The 21,839-nt window shown below is 64.3% G+C and overlaps 1 protein-coding gene across 1 annotated transcript in view; it reads right to left on the bottom strand.

Moving 5' to 3' along the window:
* LOC140457192 (phosphofurin acidic cluster sorting protein 1-like) overlaps positions 1-21,839 on the bottom strand; it is a 48,780-nt gene that overhangs the window by 11,813 nt on the left and 15,128 nt on the right. Inside the window, exon 4 of the mRNA XM_072551253.1 lies at positions 21,448-21,573. Coding sequence (XP_072407354.1) covers positions 21,448-21,573 — 126 coding nt within the window. The remainder of the gene's footprint in view (positions 1-21,447; positions 21,574-21,839) is intronic.

Below are 21,839 nucleotides of genomic sequence, written 5' to 3'. Positions count from 1 at the left end.
GGAGGGGGTGTAGGGGCTGGAGGGGGTTACAGAGATAGGGAGGGGGGTAGGGGCTGGAGGGGGTTACAGAGATAGGGAGGGGGTGTAGGGGCTGGAGGGGGTTACAGAGATAGGGAGGGAGTGTAGGGGCTGGAGGGGGTGACAGAGATAGGGAGGGGGAGTAGGGGCTGGAGGGGGTTACAGAGATAGGGAGGGAGTGTAGGGTCTGGAGGGGGTTACAGAGATAGGGAGGGGGGTAGGGGCTGGAGGGGGTTACAGAGATAGGGAGGGGGTGTAGGGGCTGGAGGGGGTTACAGAGATAGGGAGGGAGTGTAGGGTCTGGAGGGGGTGACAGAGATAAGGAGGGGGTATAGGGGCTGGAGCAGAGGTTGAGATATGCAGTGTTTGATGTGCCGGAATGACTGGGTGCTGGGCTGCAAATATGAGGTGAAATAATTTAAAATCAGGTGGAATGCAGAGTGAGAGTGTGAGTGAGGGGAGGGTGAGGGTGTGAGTGAGGGGAGGGTGAGGGTGTGAGTGAGGGGAGGGTGAGGGTGTGAGTGAGGGCAGGGTGAGGGTGTGAGTGAGGGCAGGGTGAGGGTGTGAGTGAGGGCAGGGTGAGGGTGTGAGTGAGGGCAGGGTGAGGGTGTGAGTGAGGGCAGGGTGAGGGTGTGAGTGAGGGCAGGGTGAGGGTGTGAGTGAGGGGAGGGTGAGGGTGTGAGTGAGGGGAGGGTGAGGGTGTGAGTGAGGGGAGGGTGAGGGTGTGAGTGAGGGGAGGGTGAGGGTGTGAGTGAGGGGAGGGTGAGGGTGTGTGTGAGGGGAGGGGGAGGGTGTGAGTGAGGGGAGGGTGAGGGTGTGAGTGAGCAGGGGGAGGGTGTGAGTGAGGGGAGGGTGAGGGTGTGAGTGAGCAGGGGGAGGGTGTGAGTGAGCAGGGGGAGGGTGTGAGTGAGGGGAGGGTGAGGGTGTGAGTGAGCAGGGGGAGGGTGTGAGTGAGCAGGGGGAGGGTGTGAGTGAGGGGAGGGGGAGGGTGTGAGTGAGGGGAGGGTGAGGGTGTGAGTGAGCAGGGGGAGGGTGTGTGAGGGGAGGGTGAGGGTGTGAGTGAGGGGAGGGTGAGGGTGTGAGTGAGGGGAGGGTGAGGGTGTGAGTGAGGGGAGGGTGAGGGTGTGAGTGAGGGGAGGGTGAGGGTGTGAGTGAGGGGAGGGTGAGGGTGTGAGTGAGGGGAGGGTGAGGGTGTGAGTGAGGGGAGGGTGAGGGTGTGTGTGAGGGGAGGGGGAGGGTGTGAGTGAGGGGAGGGTGAGGGTGTGAGTGAGCAGGGGGAGGGTGTGAGTGAGGGGAGGGTGAGGGTGTGAGTGAGCAGGGGGAGGGTGTGAGTGAGCAGGGGGAGGGTGTGAGTGAGGGGAGGGTGAGGGTGTGAGTGAGCAGGGGGAGGGTGTGAGTGAGCAGGGGGAGGGTGTGAGTGAGGGGAGGGGGAGGGTGTGAGTGAGGGGAGGGTGAGGGTGTGAGTGAGCAGGGGGAGGGTGTGTGAGGGGAGGGTGAGGGTGTGAGTGAGGGGAGGGTGAGGGTGTGAGTGAGGGGAGGGTGAGGGTGTGAGTGAGGGGAGGGTGAGGGTGTGAGTGAGGGGAGGGTGAGGGTGTGAGTGAGGGGAGGGTGAGGGTGTGAGTGAGGGAAGGTGAGGGTGTGTGTGAGGGGAGGGGGAGGGTGTGTGTGAGGGGAGGGGGAGGGTGTGTGTGAGGGGAGGGGGAGGGTGTGTGTGAGGGGAGGGGGAGGGTGTGAGTGAGGGGAGGGGGAGGGTGTGAGTGAGGGCAGGGTGAGTGTGTGAGTGAGCAGGGGGAGGGTGAGGGTGTGTGTGAGGGGAGGGTGAGGGTGTGAGTGAGCAGGGGGAGGGTGAGGGTGTGAGTGAGCAGGGGGAGGCTGTGAGTGAGGGGAGGGTGAGGGTGTGAGTGAGGGTAGGGTGAGGGTGTGAGTGAGGGGAGGGTGAGGGTGTGAGTGAGGGGAGGGTGAGGGTGTGAGTGAGGGTAGGGTGAGGGTGTGAGTGAGGGGAGGGTGAGGGTGTGAGTGAGGGGGGGGGGGGAGGGGGGGTGAGGGGAGGGTGAGGGGGGGTGAGGGTGTGGGCAGGGTGAGGGTGGGTGAGGGTGTGAGTGAGGGGGGGGGAGGGGGGGGGGTGTGTGTGAGGGGAGGGTGAGGGTGGAGTGAGGGGAGGGGTGAGGGGGGAGGTGTGTGTGAGTGAGGGGAGGGGGAGGGTGAGGTGTGTGTGAGGGGGAGGGTGAGGGTGTGTGTGAGGGGAGGGTGAGGGTGTGAGTGAGCAGGGGGAGGGTGTGAGTGAGGGGAGGGTCAGTGTGTGAGTGAGGGGAGTGTGAGGGTTAAGGTGTGAGTGAGTGGAGAGTGAGGGTGTGAGTGAGCAGGGGGAGGGTGAGGGTGTGAGTGAGGGGAGGGTGAGGGTGTGTGTGAGGGGAGGGTGAGGGTGTGAGTGAGCAGGGGGAGGGTGTGTGTGAGGGGAGGGTGAGGGTGTGAGTGAGCAGGGGGAGGGTGTGAGTGAGGGGAGGGTGAGGGTGTGAGTGAGGGGAGGGTGAGGGTTAAGGTGAGAGTGAGTGGAGGGTGAGGGTGTGAGTGAGCAGGGGGAGGTTGAGAGTGATGGGAGGGTGAGGGTGTGTGTGATGGGAGGGTGAGGGTGTGAGTGAGGAGGGTGAGGGTGTGAGTGAGGGTAGGGTGAGGGTGTGAGTGAGGAGGGTGAGGGTGTGAGTGAGGGGAGGGTGAGGGTGAGGGTGTGAGTGAGGGGAGGGTGAGGGTGTGAGTGAGGGGAGGGTGAGGGTGAGGGTGTGAGTGAGGGGAGGGTGAGGGTGTGAGTGAGGGCAGGGTGAGGGTGTGAGTGAGCAGGGTGAGGGTGTGAGTGAGGGGAGGGTGAGGGTGAGGGTGTGAGTGATGGGAGGGTCAGTGTGTGAGTGAGGGGAGGGTGAGTGTGTGTGAGTGAGGGGAGGGTGAGGGTGAGGGTGTGTGTGAGGGGAGGGTGAGGGTGTGAGTGAGCAGGGGGAGGGTGTGAGTGAGGGGTGGGTGAGGGTGAGGGTGTGAGTGAGGGGAGGGGGAGGGTGTGAGTGAGGGGAGGGTGAGGGTGTGAGTGAGGGCAGGGTGAGTGTGTGAGTGAGCAGGGGAGGGTGAGGGTGTGTGTGAGGGGAGGGTGAGGGTGTGAGTGAGGGGAGGGTGAGGGTGTGAGTGAGCAGGGGGAGGGTGTGAGTGAGGGGAGGGTGAGGGTGTGAGTGAGGGGAGTGTGAGGGTGTGAGTGAGGGGAGGGTGAGGGTGTGAGTGATGGGAGGGTCAGTGTGTGAGTGAGGGGAGGGTGAGGGTGTGAGTGAGGGGAGTGTGAGGGTTAAGGTGTGAGTGAGTGGAGGGTGAAGGTGTGAGTGAGCAGGGGGAGGGTGTGAGTGAGGGGAGGGTGAGGGTGTGAGTGAGCAGGGGGAGGGTGTGAGTGAGGGGAGGGTGAGGGTGTGAGTGAGGGGAGTGTGAGGGTTAAGGTGAGAGTGAGTGGAGGGTGAGGGTGTGAGTGAGCAGGGGGAGGGTGTGAGTGATGGGAGGGTGAGGGTGTGAGTGAGGAGGGGGAGGGTGTGAGTGAGGAGGGGGAGGGTGAGGGTGTGAGTGAGGGGAGGGTGAGGGTGTGAGTTAGGAGGGGAAGGGTGAGGGTGTGAGTGAGGGGAGGGTGAGGGTGTGAGTGAGGGGAGGGTGAGGGTGTGAGTGAGGGGAGGGTGAGGGTGTGAGTGAGGGGAGGGTGAGGGTGAGGGTGTGATTGAGGGGAGGGTGAGGGTGAGGGTGTGAGTGATGGGAGGGTCAGTGTGTGAGTGAGGGGAGGGTGAGTGTGTGTGAGTGAGGGGAGGGTGAGGGTGAGGGTGTGTGTGAGGGGAGGGTGAGGGTGTGAGTGAGCAGGGGGAGGGTGTGAGTGAGGGGAGGGTGAGGGTGAGGGTGTGAGTGAGGGGAGGGGGAGGGTGTGTGTGAGGGGAGGGTGAGGGTGTGAGTGAGGGGAGGGTGAGGGTGTGAGTGAGGGGAGGGTGAGGGTGTGAGTGAGGGGAGGGTGAGGGTGTGAGTGAGGGGAGGGTGAGGGTGTGAGTGAGGGGAGGGTGAGGGTGTGAGTGAGGAGGGTGAGGGTGTGAGTGAGGGGAGGGTGAGGGTGTGAGTGAGGGGAGGGTGAGGGTGTGAGTGAGGGGAGGGTGAGGGTGTGAGTGAGGAGGGGGAGTGTGTGAGTGAGGGGAGGGTGAGGGTGTGAGTGAGGGTGCGAGTGAGGGGAGGGTGAGGGTGTGAGTGAGGGTGTGAGTGAGGGGAGGGTGAGGGTGTGAGTGAGGGTGTGAGTGAGGGGAGGGTCAGGGTGAGGGTGTGAGTGAGGGGAGGGTGAGGGTGTGAGTGAGGGTGTGAGTGAGCAGGGGGAGGGTGTGAGTGAGGGGAGGGTGAGGGGGAGGGTGTGAGTGAGGGGAGGGTGAGGGTGTGAGTGAGCAGGGGGAGGGTGTGAGTGAGCAGGGGGAGGGTGTGAGTGAGGGTGTGAGTGAGGGTGTGAGTGAGGGGAGAGTGAGGGGAGAGTGAGGGTGTGAGTGAGGGTGTGAGTGAGGGGAGGGTGAGGGTGTGAGTGAGGGTGTGAGCGAGGGGAGGGTCAGGGTGAGGGTGTGAGTGAGCAGGGGGAGGGGGAGGGTGTGAGTGAGCAGGGGGGGGGGGTGTGAGTGAGCAGGGGGAGGGTGAGGGTGTGAGTGAGGGGGAGGGTGAGGGTGTGAGTGAGCAGGGGGAGGGTGTGAGTGAGCAGGGGGAGGGTGTGAGTGAGGGGAGGGTGAGGGTGTGAGTGAGGGTGTGAGTGAGGGTGTGAGTGAGGGTGTGAGTGAGGGTGTGAGTGAGGGGAGGGTGAGGGTGTGAGTGAGGGGAGGGTGAGGGTGTGAGTGAGGGTGTGAGTGAGGGTGTGAGTGAGGGTGTGAGTGAGCAGGGTGAGGGTGTGAGTGAGGGGAGGGTGAGGGTGAGGGTGTGAGTGAGGGTGTGGGTGAGGGTGTGAGTGAGGGGAGGGTGAGGGTGAGGGTGTGAGTGAGGGGAGGGTGAGGGTGAGGGTGTGAGTGAGGGGAGGGTGAGGGTGTGAGTGAGCAGGGGGAGGGTGTGAGTGAGCAGGGGGAGGGTGTGAGTGAGCAGGGGGAGGGTGTGAGTGAGGGGGAGGGTGAGGGTGTGAGTGAGGGTGAGGGTGAGGGTGTGAGTGAGCAGGGGGAGGGTGTGAGTGAGCAGGGGGAGGGTCAGGGTGTGAGTGAGGGGAGGGTGAGGGTGTGAGTGAGCAGGGGGAGGGTGTGAGTGAGGGGAGGGTGAGGGTGAGGGTGTGAGTGATGGGCGGGTCAGTGTGTGAGTGAGGGGAGGGTGAGTGTGTGTGAGTGAGGGGAGGGTGAGGTTCAGGGTGTGTGTGAGGGGAGGGTGAGGGTGTCAGTGAGCAGGGGGAGGGTGTGAGTGAGGGGAGGGTGAGGGTGAGGGTGTGAGTGAGGGGAGGGGGAGGGTGTGTGTGAGGGGAGGGTGAGGGTGTGAGTGAGGGGAGGGTGAGGGTGTGAGTGAGGGGAGGGTGAGGGTGTGAGTGAGGGGAGGGTGAGGGTGTGAGTGAGGAGGGTGAGGGTGTGAGTGAGGGTGCGAGTGAGGGGAGGGTGAGTGTGTGAGTGAGGGGAGGGTGAGGGTGTGAGTGAGGGTGCGAGTGAGGGGAGGGTGAGGGTGCGAGTGAGGGGAGGGTGAGGGTGTGAGTGAGGGGAGGGTGAGGGTGTGAGTGAGGGGAGGGTGAGGGTGTGAGTGAGGGGAGGGTGAGGGTGTGAGTGAGGGGAGGGTGAGGGTGTGAGTGAGGAGGGTGAGGGTGTGAGTGAGGGGAGGGTGAGGGTGTGAGTGAGTGGAGGGTGAGGGTGTGTGTGAGGGGAGGGTGAGGGTGTGAGTGAGGGGAGGGTGAGGGTGTGAGTGAGGGGAGGGTGAGGGTGTGAGTGAGGGGAGGGTGAGGGTGTGAGTGAGGAGGGTGAGGGTGTGAGTGAGGGGAGGGTGAGGGTGTGAGTGAGGGGAGGGTGAGGGTGTGAGTGAGGGGAGGGTGAGGGTGTGAGTGAGGAGGGGGAGTGTGTGAGTGAGGGGAGGGTGAGGGTGTGAGTGAGGGTGCGAGTGAGGGGAGGGTGAGGGTGTGAGTGAGGGTGTGAGTGAGGGGAGGGTCAGGGTGAGGGTGTGAGTGAGGGGAGGGTGAGGGTGTGAGTGAGGGGAGGGTGAGGGTGTGAGTGAGGGTGTGAGTGAGGGGAGGGTGAGGGTGTGAGTGAGGGTGTGAGTGAGGGGAGGGTCAGGGTGAGGGTGTGAGTGAGGGGAGGGTGAGGGTGTGAGTGAGGGTGTGAGTGAGCAGGGGGAGGGTGTGAGTGAGGGGAGGGTGAGGGTGAGGGTGTGAGTGAGGGGAGGGTGAGGGTGTGAGTGAGCAGGGGGAGGGTGTGAGTGAGCAGGGGGAGGGTGTGAGTGAGGGGAGGGTGAGGGTGTGAGCGAGGGGAGGGTCAGGGTGAGGGTGTGAGTGAGCAGGGGGAGGGGGAGGGTGTGAGTGAGCAGGGGGAGGGGGGGGTGTGAGTGAGCAGGGGGAGGGTGAGGGTGTGAGTGAGGGGGAGGGGGAGGGTGTGAGTGAGCAGGGGGAGGGTGTGAGTGAGCAGGGGGAGGGTGTGAGTGAGGGGAGGGTGAGGGTGTGAGTGAGGGTGTGAGTGAGGGTGTGAGTGAGGGTGTGAGTGAGGGGAGGGTGAGGGTGTGAGTGAGGGTGTGAGTGAGGGTGTGAGTGAGGGTGTGAGTGAGGGTGTGAGTGAGGGTGTGAGTGAGCAGGGTGAGGATGTGAGTGAGGGGAGGGTGAGGGTGAGGGTGTGAGTGAGGGTGTGGGTGAGGGTGTGAGTGAGGGGAGGGTGAGGGTGAGGGTGTGAGTGAGGGGAGGGTGAGGGTGAGGGTGTGAGTGAGGGGAGGGTGAGGGTGTGAGTGAGCAGGGGGAGGGTGTGAGTGAGCAGGGGGAGGGTGTGAGTGAGCAGGGGGAGGGTGTGAGTGAGGGGGAGGGTGAGGGTGTGAGTGAGGGTGAGAGTGAGGGTGTGAGTGAGCAGGGGGAGGGTGTGAGTGAGCAGGGGGAGGGTCAGGGTGTGAGTGAGGGGAGGGTGAGGGTGTGAGTGAGCAGGGGGAGGGTGTGAGTGAGCAGGGGGAGGGTGTGAGTGAGGGGAGGGTGAGGGTGAGGGTGTGAGTGATGGGAGGGTCAGTGTGTGAGTGAGGGGAGGGTGAGTGTGTGTGAGTGAGGGGAGGGTGAGGGTCAGGGTGTGTGTGAGGGGAGGGTGAGGGTGTCAGTGAGCAGGGGGAGGGTGTGAGTGAGGGGAGGGTGAGGGTGAGGGTGTGAGTGAGGGGAGGGGGAGGGTGTGTGTGAGCAGGGGGAGGGTGTGAGTGAGGGGAGGGTGAGGGTGTGAGTGAGGGGAGGGTGAGGGTGTGAGTGAGGGGAGGGTGAGGGTGTGAGTGAGGGGAGGGTGAGGGTGTGAGTGAGGGGAGGGTGAGGGTGTGTGTGAGGGGAGGGAGAGGGTGTGAGTGAGGGGAGGGTGAGGGTGTGAGTGAGGGGAGGGTGAGGGTGTGAGTGAGGGGAGGGTGAGGGTGTGAGTGAGGAGGGTGAGGGTGTGAGTGAGGGGAGGGTGAGGGTGTGAGTGAGGGGAGGGTGAGGGTGTGAGTGAGGGGAGGGTGAGGGTGTGAGTGAGGAGGGGGAGTGTGTGAGTGAGGGGAGGGTGAGGGTGTGAGTGAGGGTGCGAGTGAGGGGAGGGTGAGGGTGTGAGTGAGGGTGTGAGTGAGGGGAGGGTCAGGGTGAGGGTGTGAGTGAGGGGAGGGTGAGGGTGTGAGTGAGGGTGTGAGTGAGGGGAGGGTGAGGGTGTGAGTGAGGGTGTGAGTGAGGGGAGGGTCAGGGTGAGGGTGTGAGTGAGGGGAGGGTGAGGGTGTGAGTGAGGGTGTGAGTGAGCAGGGGGAGGGTGTGAGTGAGGGGAGGGTGAGGGTGAGGGTGTGAGTGAGGGGAGGGTGAGGGTGTGAGTGAGCAGGGGGAGGGTGTGAGTGAGCAGGGGGAGGGTGTGAGTGAGGGTGTGAGTGAGGGTGTGAGTGAGGGGAGAGTGAGGGGAGAGTGAGGGTGTGAGTGAGGGTGTGAGTGAGGGGAGGGTGAGGGTGTGAGTGAGGGTGTGAGCGAGGGGAGGGTCAGGGTGAGGGTGTGAGTGAGCAGGGGGAGGGGGAGGGTGTGAGTGAGCAGGGGGAGGGGGGGGTGTGAGTGAGCAGGGGGAGGGTGAGGGTGTGAGTGAGGGGGAGGGTGAGGGTGTGAGTGAGGGGGAGGGTGTGAGTGAGCAGGGGGAGGGTGTGAGTGAGCAGGGGGAGGGTGTGAGTGAGGGGAGGGTGAGGGTGTGAGTGAGGGTGTGAGTGAGGGTGTGAGTGAGGGGAGGGTGAGGGTGTGAGTGAGGGTGTGAGTGAGGGTGTGAGTGAGGGTGTGAGTGAGGGTGTGAGTGAGCAGGGTGAGGATGTGAGTGAGGGGAGGGTGAGGGTGAGGGTGTGAGTGAGGGTGTGGGTGAGGGTGTGAGTGAGGGGAGGGTGAGGGTGAGGGTGTGAGTGAGGGGAGGGTGAGGGTGAGGGTGTGAGTGAGGGGAGGGTTAGGGTGTGAGTGAGCAGGGGGAGGGTGTGAGTGAGCAGGGGGAGGGTGTGAGTGAGGGGGAGGGTGAGGGTGTGAGTGAGGGTGAGGGTGAGGGTGTGAGTGAGCAGGGGGAGGGTGTGAGTGAGCAGGGGGAGGGTCAGGGTGTGAGTGAGGGGAGGGTGAGGGTGTGAGTGAGCAGGGGGAGGGTGTGAGTGAGCAGGGGGAGGGTGTGAGTGAGGGCTGGGTGAGGGTGTGAGTGAGCAGGGTGAGGGTGTGAGTGAGGGGAGGGTGAGGGTGAGGGTGTGAGTGATGGGAGGGTCAGTGTGTGAGTGATGGGAGGGTCAGTGTGTGAGTGAGGGGAGGGTGAGTGTGTGTGAGTGAGGGGAGGGTGAGGGTCAGGGTGTGTGTGAGGGGAGGGTGAGGGTGTCAGTGAGCAGGGGGAGGGTGTGAGTGAGGGGAGGGTGAGGGTGAGGGTGTGAGTGAGGGGAGGGGGAGGGTGTGAGTGAGGGGAGGGTGAGGGTGTGAGTGAGGGGAGGGTGAGGGTGTGAGTGAGGGGAGGGTGAGGGTGTGAGTGAGGAGGGTGAGGGTGTGAGTGAGGGTGCGAGTGAGGGGAGGGTGAGTGTGTGAGTGAGGGGAGGGTGAGGGTGTGAGTGAGGGTGCGAGTGAGGGGAGGGTGAGGGTGTGAGTGAGGGGAGGGTGAGGGTGTGAGTGAGGGGAGGGTGAGGGTGTGAGTGAGGGGAGGGTGAGGGTGTGAGTGAGGGGAGGGTGAGGGTGTGTGTGAGGGGAGGGGGAGGGTGTGAGTGAGGGGAGGGGGAGGGTGTGAGTGAGCAGGGGGAGGGTGTGAGTGAGGGGAGGGTGAGGGTGTGAGTGAGCAGGGGGAGGGTGTGAGTGAGCAGGGGGAGGGTGTGAGTGAGGGGAGGGTGAGGGTGTGAGTGAGCAGGGGGAGGGTGTGAGTGAGCAGGGGGAGGGTGTGAGTGAGGGGAGGGGGAGGGTGTGAGTGAGCAGGGGGAGGGTGTGTGAGGGGAGGGTGAGGGTGTGAGTGAGGGGAGGGTGAGGGTGTGAGTGAGGGGAGGGTGAGGGTGTGAGTGAGGGGAGGGTGAGGGTGTGAGTGAGGGGAGGGTGAGGGTGTGAGTGAGGGGAGGGTGAGGGTGTGAGTGAGGGGAGGGTGAGGGTGTGAGTGAGGGGAGGGGGAGGGTGTGCGTGAGGGGAGGGGGAGGGTGTGTGTGAGGGGAGGGGGAGGGTGTGTGTGAGGGGAGGGGGAGGGTGTGAGTGAGGGGAGGGGGAGGGTGTGAGTGAGCAGGGGGAGGGTGAGGGTGTGTGTGAGGGGAGGGTGAGGGTGTGAGTGAGCAGGGGGAGGCTGTGAGTGAGGGGAGGGTGAGGGTGTGAGTGAGGGTAGGGTGAGGGTGTGAGTGAGGGGAGGGTGAGGGTGTGAGTGAGGGGAGGGTGAGGGTGTGAGTGAGGGTAGGGTGAGGGTGTGAGTGAGGGGAGGGTGAGGGTGTGAGTGAGGGGAGGGTGAGGGTGTGAGTGAGGGGAGGGTGAGGGTGTGAGTGAGGGCAGGGTGAGTGTGTGAGTGAGGGGAGGGGGAGGGTGTGTGTGAGGGGAGGGGGAGGGTGTGTGTGAGGGTAGGGTGAGGGTGTGAGTGAGGGGAGGGTGAGGGTGTGAGTGAGCAGGGGGAGGGTGTGAGTGAGGGGAGGGTGAGGGTGTGAGTGAGCAGGGGGAGGGTGTGAGTGAGCAGGGGGAGGGTGTGAGTGAGGGGAGGGTGAGGGTGTGAGTGAGCAGGGGGAGGGTGTGAGTGAGCAGGGGGAGGGTGTGAGTGAGGGGAGGGGGAGGGTGTGAGTGAGGGGAGGGTGAGGGTGTGAGTGAGCAGGGGGAGGGTGTGTGAGGGGAGGGTGAGGGTGTGAGTGAGGGGAGGGTGAGGGTGTGAGTGAGGGGAGGGTGAGGGTGTGTGTGAGGGGAGGGGGAGGGTGTGTGTGAGGGGAGGGGGAGGGTGTGTGTGAGGGGAGGGGGAGGGTGTGAGTGAGGGGAGGGGGAGGGTGTGAGTGAGGGCAGGGTGAGTGTGTGAGTGAGCAGGGGGAGGGTGAGGGTGTGTGTGAGGGGAGGGTGAGGGTGTGAGTGAGCAGGGGGAGGGTGTGAGTGAGGGGAGGGTCAGTGTGTGAGTGAGGGGAGTGTGAGGGTTAAGGTGTGAGTGAGTGGAGGGTGAGGGTGTGAGTGAGCAGGGGGAGGGTGAGGGTGTGTGTGAGGGGAGGGTGAGGGTGTGAGTGAGCAGGGGGAGGCTGTGAGTGAGGGGAGGGTGAGGGTGTGAGTGAGGGTAGGGTGAGGGTGTGAGTGAGGGGAGGGTGAGGGTGTGAGTGAGGGGAGGGTGAGGGTGTGAGTGAGGGGAGGGTGAGGGTGTGAGTGAGGGGAGGGTGAGGGTGTGAGTGAGGGGAGGGTGAGGGTGTGAGTGAGGGCAGGGTGAGTGTGTGAGTGAGGGGAGGGGGAGGGTGTGTGTGAGGGGAGGGGGAGGGTGTGTGTGAGGGGAGGGGGAGGGTGTGTGTGAGGGGAGGGTGAGGGTGTGAGTGAGGGCAGGGTGAGTGTGTGAGTGAGCAGGGGGAGGGTGAGGGTGTGTGTGAGGGGAGGGTGAGGGTGTGAGTGAGCAGGGGGAGGGTGTGAGTGAGGGGAGGGTCAGTGTGTGAGTGAGGGGAGTGTGAGGGTTAAGGTGTGAGTGAGTGGAGGGTGAGGGTGTGAGTGAGCAGGGGGAGGGTGAGGGTGTGAGTGAGGGGAGGGTGAGGGTGTGTGTGAGGGGAGGGTGAGGGTGTGAGTGAGCAGGGGGAGGGTGTGTGTGAGGGGAGGGTGAGGGTGTGAGTGAGCAGGGGGAGGGTGTGAGTGAGGGGAGGGTGAGGGTGTGAGTGAGGGGAGGGTGAGGGTTAAGGTGAGAGTGAGTGGAGGGTGAGGGTGTGAGTGAGCAGGGGGAGGTTGAGAGTGATGGGAGGGTGAGGGTGTGTGTGATGGGAGGGTGAGGGTGTGAGTGAGGAGGGTGAGGGTGTGAGTGAGGGTAGGGTGAGGGTGTGAGTGAGGAGGGTGAGGGTGTGAGTGAGGGGAGGGTGAGGGTGAGGGTGAGGGTGTGAGTGAGGGGAGGGTGAGGGTGTGAGTGAGGGGAGGGTGAGGGTGAGGGTGTGAGTGAGGGGAGGGTGAGGGTGTGAGTGAGGGCAGGGTGAGGGTGTGAGTGAGCAGGGTGAGGGTGTGAGTGAGGGGAGGGTGAGGGTGAGGGTGTGAGTGATGGGAGGGTCAGTGTGTGAGTGAGGGGAGGGTGAGTGTGTGTGAGTGAGGGGAGGGTGAGGGTGAGGGTGTGTGTGAGGGGAGGGTGAGGGTGTGAGTGAGCAGGGGGAGGGTGTGAGTGAGGGGTGGGTGAGGGTGAGGGTGTGAGTGAGGGGAGGGGGAGGGTGTGAGTGAGGGGAGGGTGAGGGTGTGAGTGAGGGCAGGGTGAGTGTGTGAGTGAGCAGGGGGAGGGTGAGGGTGTGTGTGAGGGGAGGGTGAGGGTGTGAGTGAGCAGGGGGAGGGTGTGAGTGAGGGGAGGGTGAGTGTGTGAGTGATGGGAGGGTCAGTGTGTGAGTGAGGGGAGGATGAGGGTGTGAGTGAGGGGAGTGTGAGGGTTAAGGTGTGAGTGAGTGGAGGGTGAAGGTGTGAGTGAGCAGGGGGAGGGTGTGAGTGAGGGGAGGGTGAGGGTGTGAGTGAGGGTAGGGTGAGGGTGTGAGTGAGGGGAGGGTGAGGGTGTGAGTGAGGGGAGTGTGAGGGTTAAGGTGAGAGTGAGTGGAGGGTGAGGGTGTGAGTGAGCAGGGGGAGGGTGTGAGTGATGGGAGGGTGAGGGTGTGAGTGAGGAGGGGGAGGGTGTGAGTGAGGAGGGGGAGGGTGAGGGTGTGAGTGAGGGGAGGGTGAGGGTGTGAGTGAGGAGGGGGAGGGTGAGGGTGTGAGTGAGGGGAGGGTGAGGGTGTGAGTGAGGGGAGGGTGAGGGTGTGAGTGAGGGGAGGGTGAGGGTGTGAGTGAGGTGAGGGTGAGGGTGAGGGTGTGATTGAGGGGAGGGTGAGGGTGAGGGTGTGAGTGATGGGAGGGTCAGTGTGTGAGTGAGGGGAGGGTGAGTGTGTGTGAGTGAGGGGAGGGTGAGGGTGAGGGTGTGTGTGAGGGGAGGGTGAGGGTGTGAGTGAGGGGAGGGTGAGGGTGAGGGTATGAGTGAGGGGAGGGGGAGGGTGTGTGTGAGGGGAGGGTGAGGGTGTGTGTGAGGGGAGGGTGAGGGTGTGAGTGAGGGGAGGGTGAGGGTGTGAGTGAGGGGAGGGTGAGGGTGTGAGTGAGGGGAGGGTGAGGGTGTGAGTGAGGGGAGGGTGAGGGTGTGAGTGAGGAGGGTGAGGGTGTGAGTGAGGGGAGGGTGAGGGTGTGAGTGAGGGGAGGGTGAGGGTGTGAGTGAGGGGAGGGTGAGGGTGTGAGTGAGGAGGGGGAGTGTGTGAGTGAGGGGAGGGTGAGGGTGTGAGTGAGGGTGCGAGTGAGGGGAGGGTGAGGGTGTGAGTGAGGGTGTGAGTGAGGGGAGGGTGAGGGTGTGAGTGAGCAGGGGGAGGGTGTGAGTGAGGGGAGGGTGAGGGTGAGGGTGTGAGTGAGGGGAGGGTGAGGGTGTGAGTGAGCAGGGGGAGGGTGTGAGTGAGGGTGTGAGTGAGGGTGTGAGTGAGGGGAGAGTGAGGGGAGAGTGAGGGTGTGAGTGAGGGTGTGAGTGAGGGGAGGGTGAGGGTGTGAGTGAGGGTGTGAGCGAGGGGAGGGTCAGGGTGAGGGTGTGAGTGAGCAGGGGGAGGGGGAGGGTGTGAGTGAGCAGGGGGAGGGTGAGGGTGTGAGTGAGGGGGAGGGTGAGGGTGTGAGTGAGCAGGGGGAGGGTGAGGGTGTGTGTGAGGGGAGGGTGAGTGTGTGAGTGAGCAGGGGGAGGGTGAGGGTGTGTGTGAGGGGAGGGTGAGGGTGTGAGTGAGCAGGGGGAGGGTGTTAGTGAGGGGAGGGTCAGTGTGTGAGTGAGGGGAGTGTGAGGGTTAAGGTGTGAGTGAGTGGAGGGTGAGGGTGTGAGTGAGCAGGGGGAGGGTGAGGGTGTGTGTGAGGGGAGGGTGAGGGTGTGAGTGAGCAGGGGGAGGCTGTGAGTGAGGGGAGGGTGAGGGTGTGAGTGAGGGTAGGGTGAGGGTGTGAGTGAGGGGAGGGTGAGGGTGTGAGTGAGGGGAGGGTGAGGGTGTGAGTGAGGGTAGGGTGAGGGTGTGAGTGAGGGGAGGGTGAGGGTGTGAGTGAGGGGAGGGTGAGGGTGTGAGTGAGGGGAGGGTGAGGGTGTGAGTGAGGGCAGGGTGAGTGTGTGAGTGAGGGGAGGGGGAGGGTGTGTGTGAGGGGAGGGGGAGGGTGTGTGTGAGGGGAGGGTGAGGGTGTGAGTGAGGGCAGGGTGAGTGTGTGAGTGAGCAGGTGGAGGGTGAGGGTGTGTGTGAGGGGAGGGTGAGGGTGTGAGCAGGGGGAGGGTGTGAGTGAGCAGGGGGAGGGTGTGAATGAGGGGAGGGTCAGTGTGTGAGTGAGGGGAGTGTGAGGGTTAAGGTGTGAGTGAGTGGAGGGTGAGGGTGTGAGTGAGCAGGGGGAGGGTGAGGGTGTGAGTGAGGGGAGGGTGAGGGTGTGTGTGAGGGGAGGGTGAGGGTGTGAGTGAGCAGGGGGAGGGTGTGTGTGAGGGGAGGGTGAGGGTGTGAGTGAGCAGGGGGAGGGTGTGAGTGAGGGGAGGGTGAGGGTGTGAGTGAGGGGAGGGTGAGGGTTAAGGTGAGAGTGAGTGGAGGGTGAGGGTGTGAGTGAGCAGGGGGAGGTTGAGAGTGATGGGAGGGTGAGGGTGTGTGTGATGGGAGGGTGAGGGTGTGAGTGAGGAGGGTGAGGGTGTGAGTGAGGGTAGGGTGAGGGTGTGAGTGAGGAGGGTGAGGGTGTGAGTGAGGGGAGGGTGAGGGTGAGGGTGAGGGTGTGAGTGAGGGGAGGGTGAGGGTGTGAGTGAGGGGAGGGTGAGGGTGAGGGTGTGAGTGAGGGGAGGGTGAGGGTGTGAGTGAGGGCAGGGTGAGGGTGTGAGTGAGCAGGGTGAGGGTGTGAGTGAGGGGAGGGTGAGGGTGAGGGTGTGAGTGATGGGAGGGTCAGTGTGTGAGTGAGGGGAGGGTGAGTGTGTGTGAGTGAGGGGAGGGTGAGGGTGAGGGTGTGTGTGAGGGGAGGGTGAGGGTGTGAGTGAGCAGGGGGAGGGTGTGAGTGAGGGGAGGGTGAGTGTGTGAGTGATGGGAGGGGGAGGGTGTGAGTGAGGGGAGGGTGAGGGTGTGAGTGAGGGCAGGGTGAGTGTGTGAGTGAGCAGGGGGAGGGTGAGGGTGTGTGTGAGGGGAGGGTGAGGGTGTGAGTGAGCAGGGGGAGGGTGTGAGTGAGGGGAGGGTGAGGGTGTGAGTGAGGGGAGGGTGAGGGTGTGAGTGAGGGGAGGGTGAGGGTGTGAGTGAGCAGGGGAGGGTGTGAGTGAGGGGAGGGTGAGGGTGTGAGTGAGGGGAGTGTGAGGGTTAAGGTGAGAGTGAGTGGAGGGTGAGGGTGTGAGTGAGCAGGGGGAGGGTGTGAGTGATGGGAGGGTGAGGGTGTGAGTGAGGAGGGGGAGGGTGTGAGTGAGGAGGGGGAGGGTGAGGGTGTGAGTGAGGGGAGGGTGAGGGTGTGAGTGAGGAGGGGGAGGGTGAGGGTGTGAGTGAGGGGAGGGTGAGGGTGTGAGTGAGGGGAGGGTGAGGGTGTGAGTGAGGGGAGGGTGAGGGTGTGAGTGAGGGGAGGGTGAGGGTGTGAGTGAGGGGAGGGTGAGGGTGAGGGTGTGATTGAGGGGAGGGTGAGGGTGAGGGTGTGAGTGATGGGAGGGTCAGTGTGTGAGTGAGGGGAGGGTGAGTGTGTGTGAGTGAGGGGAGGGTGAGGGTGAGGGTGTGTGTGAGGGGAGGGTGAGGGTGTGAGTGAGCAGGGGGAGGGTGTGAGTGAGGGGAGGGTGAGGGTGAGGGTATGAGTGAGGGGAGGGGGAGGGTGTGTGTGAGGGGAGGGTGAGGGTGTGAGTGAGGGGAGGGTGAGGGTGTGAGTGAGGGGAGGGTGAGGGTGTGAGTGAGGGGAGGGTGAGGGTGTGAGTGAGGGGAGGGTGAGGGTGTGAGTGAGGAGGGTGAGGGTGTGAGTGAGGGGAGGGTGAGGGTGTGAGTGAGGGGAGGGTGAGGGTGTGAGTGAGGGGAGGGTGAGGGTGTGAGTGAGGAGGGGGAGTGTGTGAGTGAGGGGAGGGTGAGGGTGTGAGTGAGGGTGCGAGTGAGGGGAGGGTGAGGGTGTGAGTGAGGGGAGGGTGAGGGTGTGAGTGAGGGTGTGAGTGAGCAGGGGGAGGGTGTGAGTGAGGGTGTGAGTGAGGGTGTGAGTGAGGGGAGAGTGAGGGGAGAGTGAGGGTGTGAGTGAGGGGAGGGTGAGGGTGTGAGTGAGGAGGGTGAGGGTGTGAGTGAGGGGAGGGTGAGGGTGTGAGTGAGGGGAGGGTGAGGGTGTGAGTGAGCAGGGGGAGGGTGTGAGTGAGGGTGTGAGTGAGGGTGTGAGTGAGGGGAGAGTGAGGGGAGAGTGAGGGTGTGAGTGAGGGTGTGAGTGAGGGGAGGGTGAGGGTGTGAGTGAGGGTGTGAGCGAGGGGAGGGTCAGGGTGAGGGTGTGAGTGAGCAGGGGGAGGGGGAGGGTGTGAGTGAGCAGGGGGAGGGGGAGGGTGTGAGTGAGGGGGAGGGTGAGGGTGTGAGTGAGCAGGGGGAGGGTGTGAGTGAGCAGGGGGAGGGTGTGAGTGAGGGGAGGGTGAGGGTGTGAGTGAGGGTGTGAGTGAGGGTGTGAGTGAGGGTGTGAGTGAGGGGAGGGTGAGGGTGTGAGTGAGGGGAGGGTGAGGGTGTGAGTGAGGGTGTGAGTGAGGGTGTGAGTGAGCAGGGTGAGGGTGTGAGTGAGGGTGTGAGTGAGCAGGGTGAGGGTGTGAGTGAGGGGAGGGTGAGGGTGAGGGTGTGAGTGAGGGTGTGGGTGAGGGTGTGAGTGAGGGGAGGGTGAGGGTGAGGGTGTGAGTGAGGGGAGGGTGAGGGTGAGGGTGTGAGTGAGGGGAGGGTGAGGGTGTGAGTGAGCAGGGGGAGGGTGTGAGTGAGCAGGGGGAGGGTGTGAGTGAGCAGGGGGAGGGTGTGAGTGAGGGGGAGGGTGAGGGTGTGAGTGAGCAGGGGGAGGGTCAGGGTGTGAGTGAGGGGAGGGTGAGGGTGTGAGTGAGCAGGGGGAGGGTGTGAGTGAGCAGGGGGAGGGTGTGAGTGAGGGTGTGAGTGAGCAGGGTGAGGGTGTGAGTGAGGGGAGGGTGAGGGTGAGGGTGTGAGTGATGGGAGGGTCAGTGTGTGAGTGAGGGGAGGGTGAGTGTGTGTGAGTGAGGGGAGGGTGAGGGTGAGGGTGTGTGTGAGGGGAGGGTGAGGGTGTGAGTGAGCAGGGGGAGGGTGTGAGTGAGGGGAGGGTGAGGGTGAGGGTGTGAGTGAGGGGAGGGGGAGGGTGTGTGTGAGGGGAGGGTGAGGGTGTGAGTGAGGGGAGGGTGAGGGTGTGAGTGAGGGGAGGGTGAGGGTGTGAGTGAGGGGAGGGTGAGGGTGTGAGTGAGGGGAGGGTGAGGGTGTGAGTGAGGAGGGTGAGGGTGTGAGTGAGGGTGCGAGTGAGGGGAGGGTGAGTGTGTGAGTGAGGGGAGGGTGAGGGTGTGAGTGAGGGTGCGAGTGAGGGGAGGGTGAGTGTGTGAGTGAGGGGAGGGTGAGGGTGTGAGTGAGGGGAGGGTGAGGGTGTGAGTGAGGGGAGGGTGAGGGTGTGAGTGAGGGGAGGGTGAGGGTGTGAGTGAGGGTGCGAGTGAGGGGAGGGTGAGGGTGTGAGTGAGGGGAGGGTGAGGGTGTGAGTGAGGGGAGGGTGAGGGTGTGAGTGAGGGTGCGAGTGAGGGGAGGGTGAGTGTGTGAGTGAGGGGAGGGTGAGGGTGTGAGTGAGGGGAGGGTGAGGGTGTGAGTGAGGGGAGGGTGAGGGTGTGAGTGAGGGGAGGGTGAGGGTGTGAGTGAGGAGGGGGAGTGTGTGAGTGAGGGGAGGGTGAGGGTGTGAGTGAGGGGAGGGTGAGGGTATGAGTGAGGGTGTGAGTGAGGGGAGGGTGAGGGTGTGAGTGAGGGTGTGAGTGAGGGGAGGGTCAGGGTGAGGGTGTGAGTGAGGGGAGGGTGAGGGTGTGAGTGAGGGTGTGAGTGAGCAGGGGGAGGGTGTGAGTGAGGGTGAGGGTGAGGGTGTGAGTGAGGGGAGGGTGAGGGTGTGAGTGAGGGGAGGGTGAGGGTGTGAGTGAGGGTGTGAGTGAGGGGAGGGTCAGGGTGAGGGTGTGAGTGAGGGGAGGGTGAGGGTGAGGGTGTGAGTGAGGGGAGGGTGAGGGTGTGAGTGAGCAGGGGGAGGGTGTGAGTGAGCAGGGGGAGGGTGTGAGTGAGGGTGTGAGTGAGGGTGTGAGTGAGGGTGTGAGTGAGGGGAGAGTGAGGGGAGAGTGAGGGTGTGAGTGAGGGTGTGAGTGAGGGGAGGGTGAGGGTGTGAGTGAGGGTGTGAGCGAGGGGAGGGTCAGGGTGAGGGTGTGAGTGAGCAGGGGGAGGGGGAGGGTGTGAGTGAGCAGGGGGAGGGTGTGAGTGAGCAGGGGGAGGGTGAGGGTGTGAGTGAGCAGGGGGAGGGTGTGAGTGAGCAGGGGGAGGGTGTGAGTGAGGGGAGGGTGAGGGTGTGAGTGAGGGTGTGAGTGAGGGTGTGAGTGAGGGGAGGGTGAGGGTGTGAGTGAGGGGAGGGTGAGGGTGTGAGTGAGGGTGTGAGTGAGGGTGTGAGTGAGGGTGTGAGTGAGCAGGGTGAGGGTGTGAGTGAGGGGAGGGTGAGGGTGAGGGTGTGAGTGAGGGGAGGGTGAGGGTGTCAGTGAGCAGGGGGAGGGTGTGAGTGAGGGGAGGGTGAGGGTGAGGGTGTGAGTGAGGGGAGGGTGAGGGTGTGAGTGAGCAGGGGGAGGGTGTGAGTGAGCAGGGGGAGGGTGTGAGTGAGGGGAGGGTGAGGGTGTGAGTGAGGGGAGGGTGAGGGTGTGAGTGAGGTGAGGGTCAGGGTGAGGGTGTGAGTGAGGGGAGGGTGAGGGTGAGGGTGTGAGTGAGCAGGGGGAGGGTGTGAGTGAGCAGGGTGAGGGTGTGAGTGAGGGTCAGGGTGAGGGTGTGAGTGAGGGGGAGGGTGTGAGTGAGGGGGAGGGTGAGGGTGTGAGTGAGCAGGGGGAGGGTGTGAGTGAGGGGGAGGGTGAGGGTGTGAGTGAGCAGGGGGAGGGTGAGGGTGTGAGTGAGCAGGGGGAGGGTGAGAGTGTGAGTGAGGGTGTGAGTGAGGGTGTGAGTGAGCAGGGGGAGGGTGTGAGTGAGGGTGTGAGTGAGCAGGGGGAGGGTGTGAGTGAGGGTGTGAGTGAGGGGAGGGTGAGGGTGTGAGTGAGCAGGGGGAGGGTGTGAGTGAGGGGAGGGTGAGGCTGTGAGTGAGGGGAGGGTGAGGGTGTGAGTGAGCAGGGGGAGGGTGTGAGTGAGCAGGGGGAGGGTGTGAATGAGGGGAGGGTCAGGGTGTGAGTGAGGGGAGGGTGAGGGTGTGAGTGAGCAGGGGGAGGGTGAGGGTGAGCAGGGGGAGGGTGTGAATGAGGGGAGGGTCAGGGTGAGGGTGTGAGTGAGCAGGGGGAGGGTGTGAGTGAGCAGGGGGAGGGTGTGAGTGAGGGTGTGAGTGAGGGTGTGAGTGAGCAGGGTGAGGGTGTGAGTGAGGGGAGGGTGAGGGTGAGGGTGTGAGTGAGCAGGGGGAGGGTGTGAGTGAGGGGGAGGGTGTGAGTGAGCAGGGGGAGGGTGTGAGTGAGCAGGGGGAGGGTGTGAGTGAGCAGGGGGAGGGTGTGAGTGAGGGTGTGAGTGAGGGTGTGAGTGAGGGGGAGGGTGAGGGTGTGAGTGAGGGGGAGGGTGAGGGTGTGAGTGAGCAGGGGGAGGGTGTGAGTGAGGGGGAGGGTGAGGGTGTGAGTGAGCAGGGGGAGGGTGTGAGTGAGGGAGAGGGTGAGGGTGTGAGTGAGGGGAGGGTGAGGGTGTGAGTGAGCAGGGGGAGGGTGTGAGTGAGGGTGTGAGTGAGGGTGTGAGTGAGGGTGTGAGTGAGGGTAAGGGTGAGGGTGTGAGTGAGGGGAGGGTGAGGGTGTGAGTGAGGGTGTGAGTGAGCAGGGGGAGGGTGTGAGTGAGGGTGTGAGTGAGCAGGGTGAGGGTGTGAGTGAGGGGAGGGTCAGGGTGAGGGTGTGAGTGATGGGAGGGTGAGGGTGTGAGTGAGGGTGTGAGTGAGCAGGGTGAGGGTGTGAGTGAGGGGAGGGTCAGGGTGAGGGTGTGAGTGAGGGTGTGGGTGAGGGTGTGAGTGAGCAGGGGGAGGGTGTGAGTGAGGGTGTGAGTGAGGGTGTGAGTGAGGGTGTGAGTGAGGGTAAGGGTGAGGGTGTGAGTGAGGGGAGGGTGAGGGTGTGAGTGAGGGGAGGGTGAGGGTGTGAGTGAGCAGGGGGAGGGTGTGAGTGAGGGGAGGGTGAGGGTGTGAGTGAGCAGGGGGAGGGTGTGAGTGAGGGGAGGGTGAGGGTGAGGGTGTGAGTGAGCAGGGGGAGGGTGTGAGTGAGGGTGTGAGTGAGGGTAAGGGTGAGGGTGTGAGTGAGGGGAGGGTGAGGGTGTGAGTGAGGGTGTGTGAGTGAGGGTAAGGGTGAGGGTGTGAGTGAGGGGAGGGTGAGGGTGTGAGTGAGGGGAGGGTGAGGGTGTGAGTGAGGGTGTGAGTGAGGGGAGGGTGAGGGTGTGAGTGAGGGGAGGGTGAGGGTGTGAGTGAGCAGGGGGAGGGTGTGAGTGAGGGGAGGGTGAGGGTGTGAGTGAGCAGGGGGAGGGTGTGAGTGAGCAGGGGGAGGGTGTGAGTGAGGGGGAGGGTGAGGGTGTGAGTGAGCAGGGGGAGGGTGTGAGTGAGGGTGTGAGTGAGCAGGGGGAGGGTGTGAGTGAGGGTGTGAGTGAGGGGAGGGTGAGGGTGTGAGTGAGGGGAGGGTGAGGGTGTGAGTGAGCAGGGGGAGGGTGAGAGTGAGGGTGTGAGTGAGGGGAGGGTGAGGGTGTGAGTGAGGGTGTGAGTGAGGGTGTGAGTGAGCAGGGGGAGGGTGTGAGTGAGGGTGTGAGTGAGGGGAGGGTGAGGGTGTGAGTGAGGGGAGGGTGAGGGTGTGAGTGAGCAGGGGGAGGGTGTGAGTGAGGGTGTGAGTGAGGGGAGGGTGAGGGTGTGAGTGAGGGTGTGAGTGAGGGTGTGAGTGAGCAGGGGGAGGGTGTGAGTGAGGGTGTGAGTGAGGGGAGGGTCAGGGTGAGGGTGTGAGTGAGGGGAGGGTGAGGGTGTGAGTGAGGGGAGGGTGAGGGTGAGGGTGTGAGTGAGGGGAGGGTGAGGGTGTGAGTGAGCAGGGTGAGGGTGTGAGTGAGGGGAGGGTGAGGGTGTGAGTGAGCAGGGTGAGGGTGTGAGTGAGGGGAGGGTGAGGGTGTGAGTGAGGGGAGGGTGAGGGTGTGAGTGAGGGGAGGGTGAGTGTGAGGGTGTGAGTGAGGGGAGGGTGAGGGTGAGGGTGTGAGTGAGGGGAGGGTGAGGGTGTGAGTGAGCAGGGTGAGGGTGTGAGTGAGGGGAGGGTGAGGGTGTGAGTGAGCAGGGTGAGGGTGTGAGTGAGGGGAGGGTGAGGGTGTGAGTGAGGGGAGGGTGAGGGTGTGAGTGAGCAGGGTGAGGGTGTGAGTGAGGGGAGGGTGAGGGTGTGAGTGAGGGGAGGGTGAGGGTGTGAGTGAGCAGGGGAGGGGGATTGGTGCTGCCCTCACCTCTGCCATGTTGAGGAGGCCGACAGCGAGGGTCTTGTAGCCGAGGATGGTCCTGTTCTTGTAACGCTTCCTCCGCTGTAGGACAATCTGCAGCTGGTTGGCATCTCTCTTCAGGAAGTGGGGGTACTATCCCGAGAGGGGGAACGAGGGGGACAAACAGGAACAATGGACAGCAGGTAGACAGCATCATGGGTACCCTGTCAGCCCCCTCCCTCACCACATCAATCTCCCCAGCCCCTTGACCCCCACCACTCTATCATAACCCACCCCCCCCACCCCCACCCCCAATCTCAACCACACAACACTCACTGCCTCTGCCACTGGGGAGAAGGGGCATCAGGATGGGGTTTCTGGGGTGAGGGGTTACCAGGTGAGGGGTTACCTGGGGAGGG

This window comes from Chiloscyllium punctatum, chromosome 31 (genome assembly GCF_047496795.1).
Source record: "Chiloscyllium punctatum isolate Juve2018m chromosome 31, sChiPun1.3, whole genome shotgun sequence".
NCBI classification, from domain to species: domain Eukaryota; kingdom Metazoa; phylum Chordata; class Chondrichthyes; order Orectolobiformes; family Hemiscylliidae; genus Chiloscyllium; species Chiloscyllium punctatum.
This window is presented reverse-complemented; position numbering and strand designations above follow the sequence as displayed.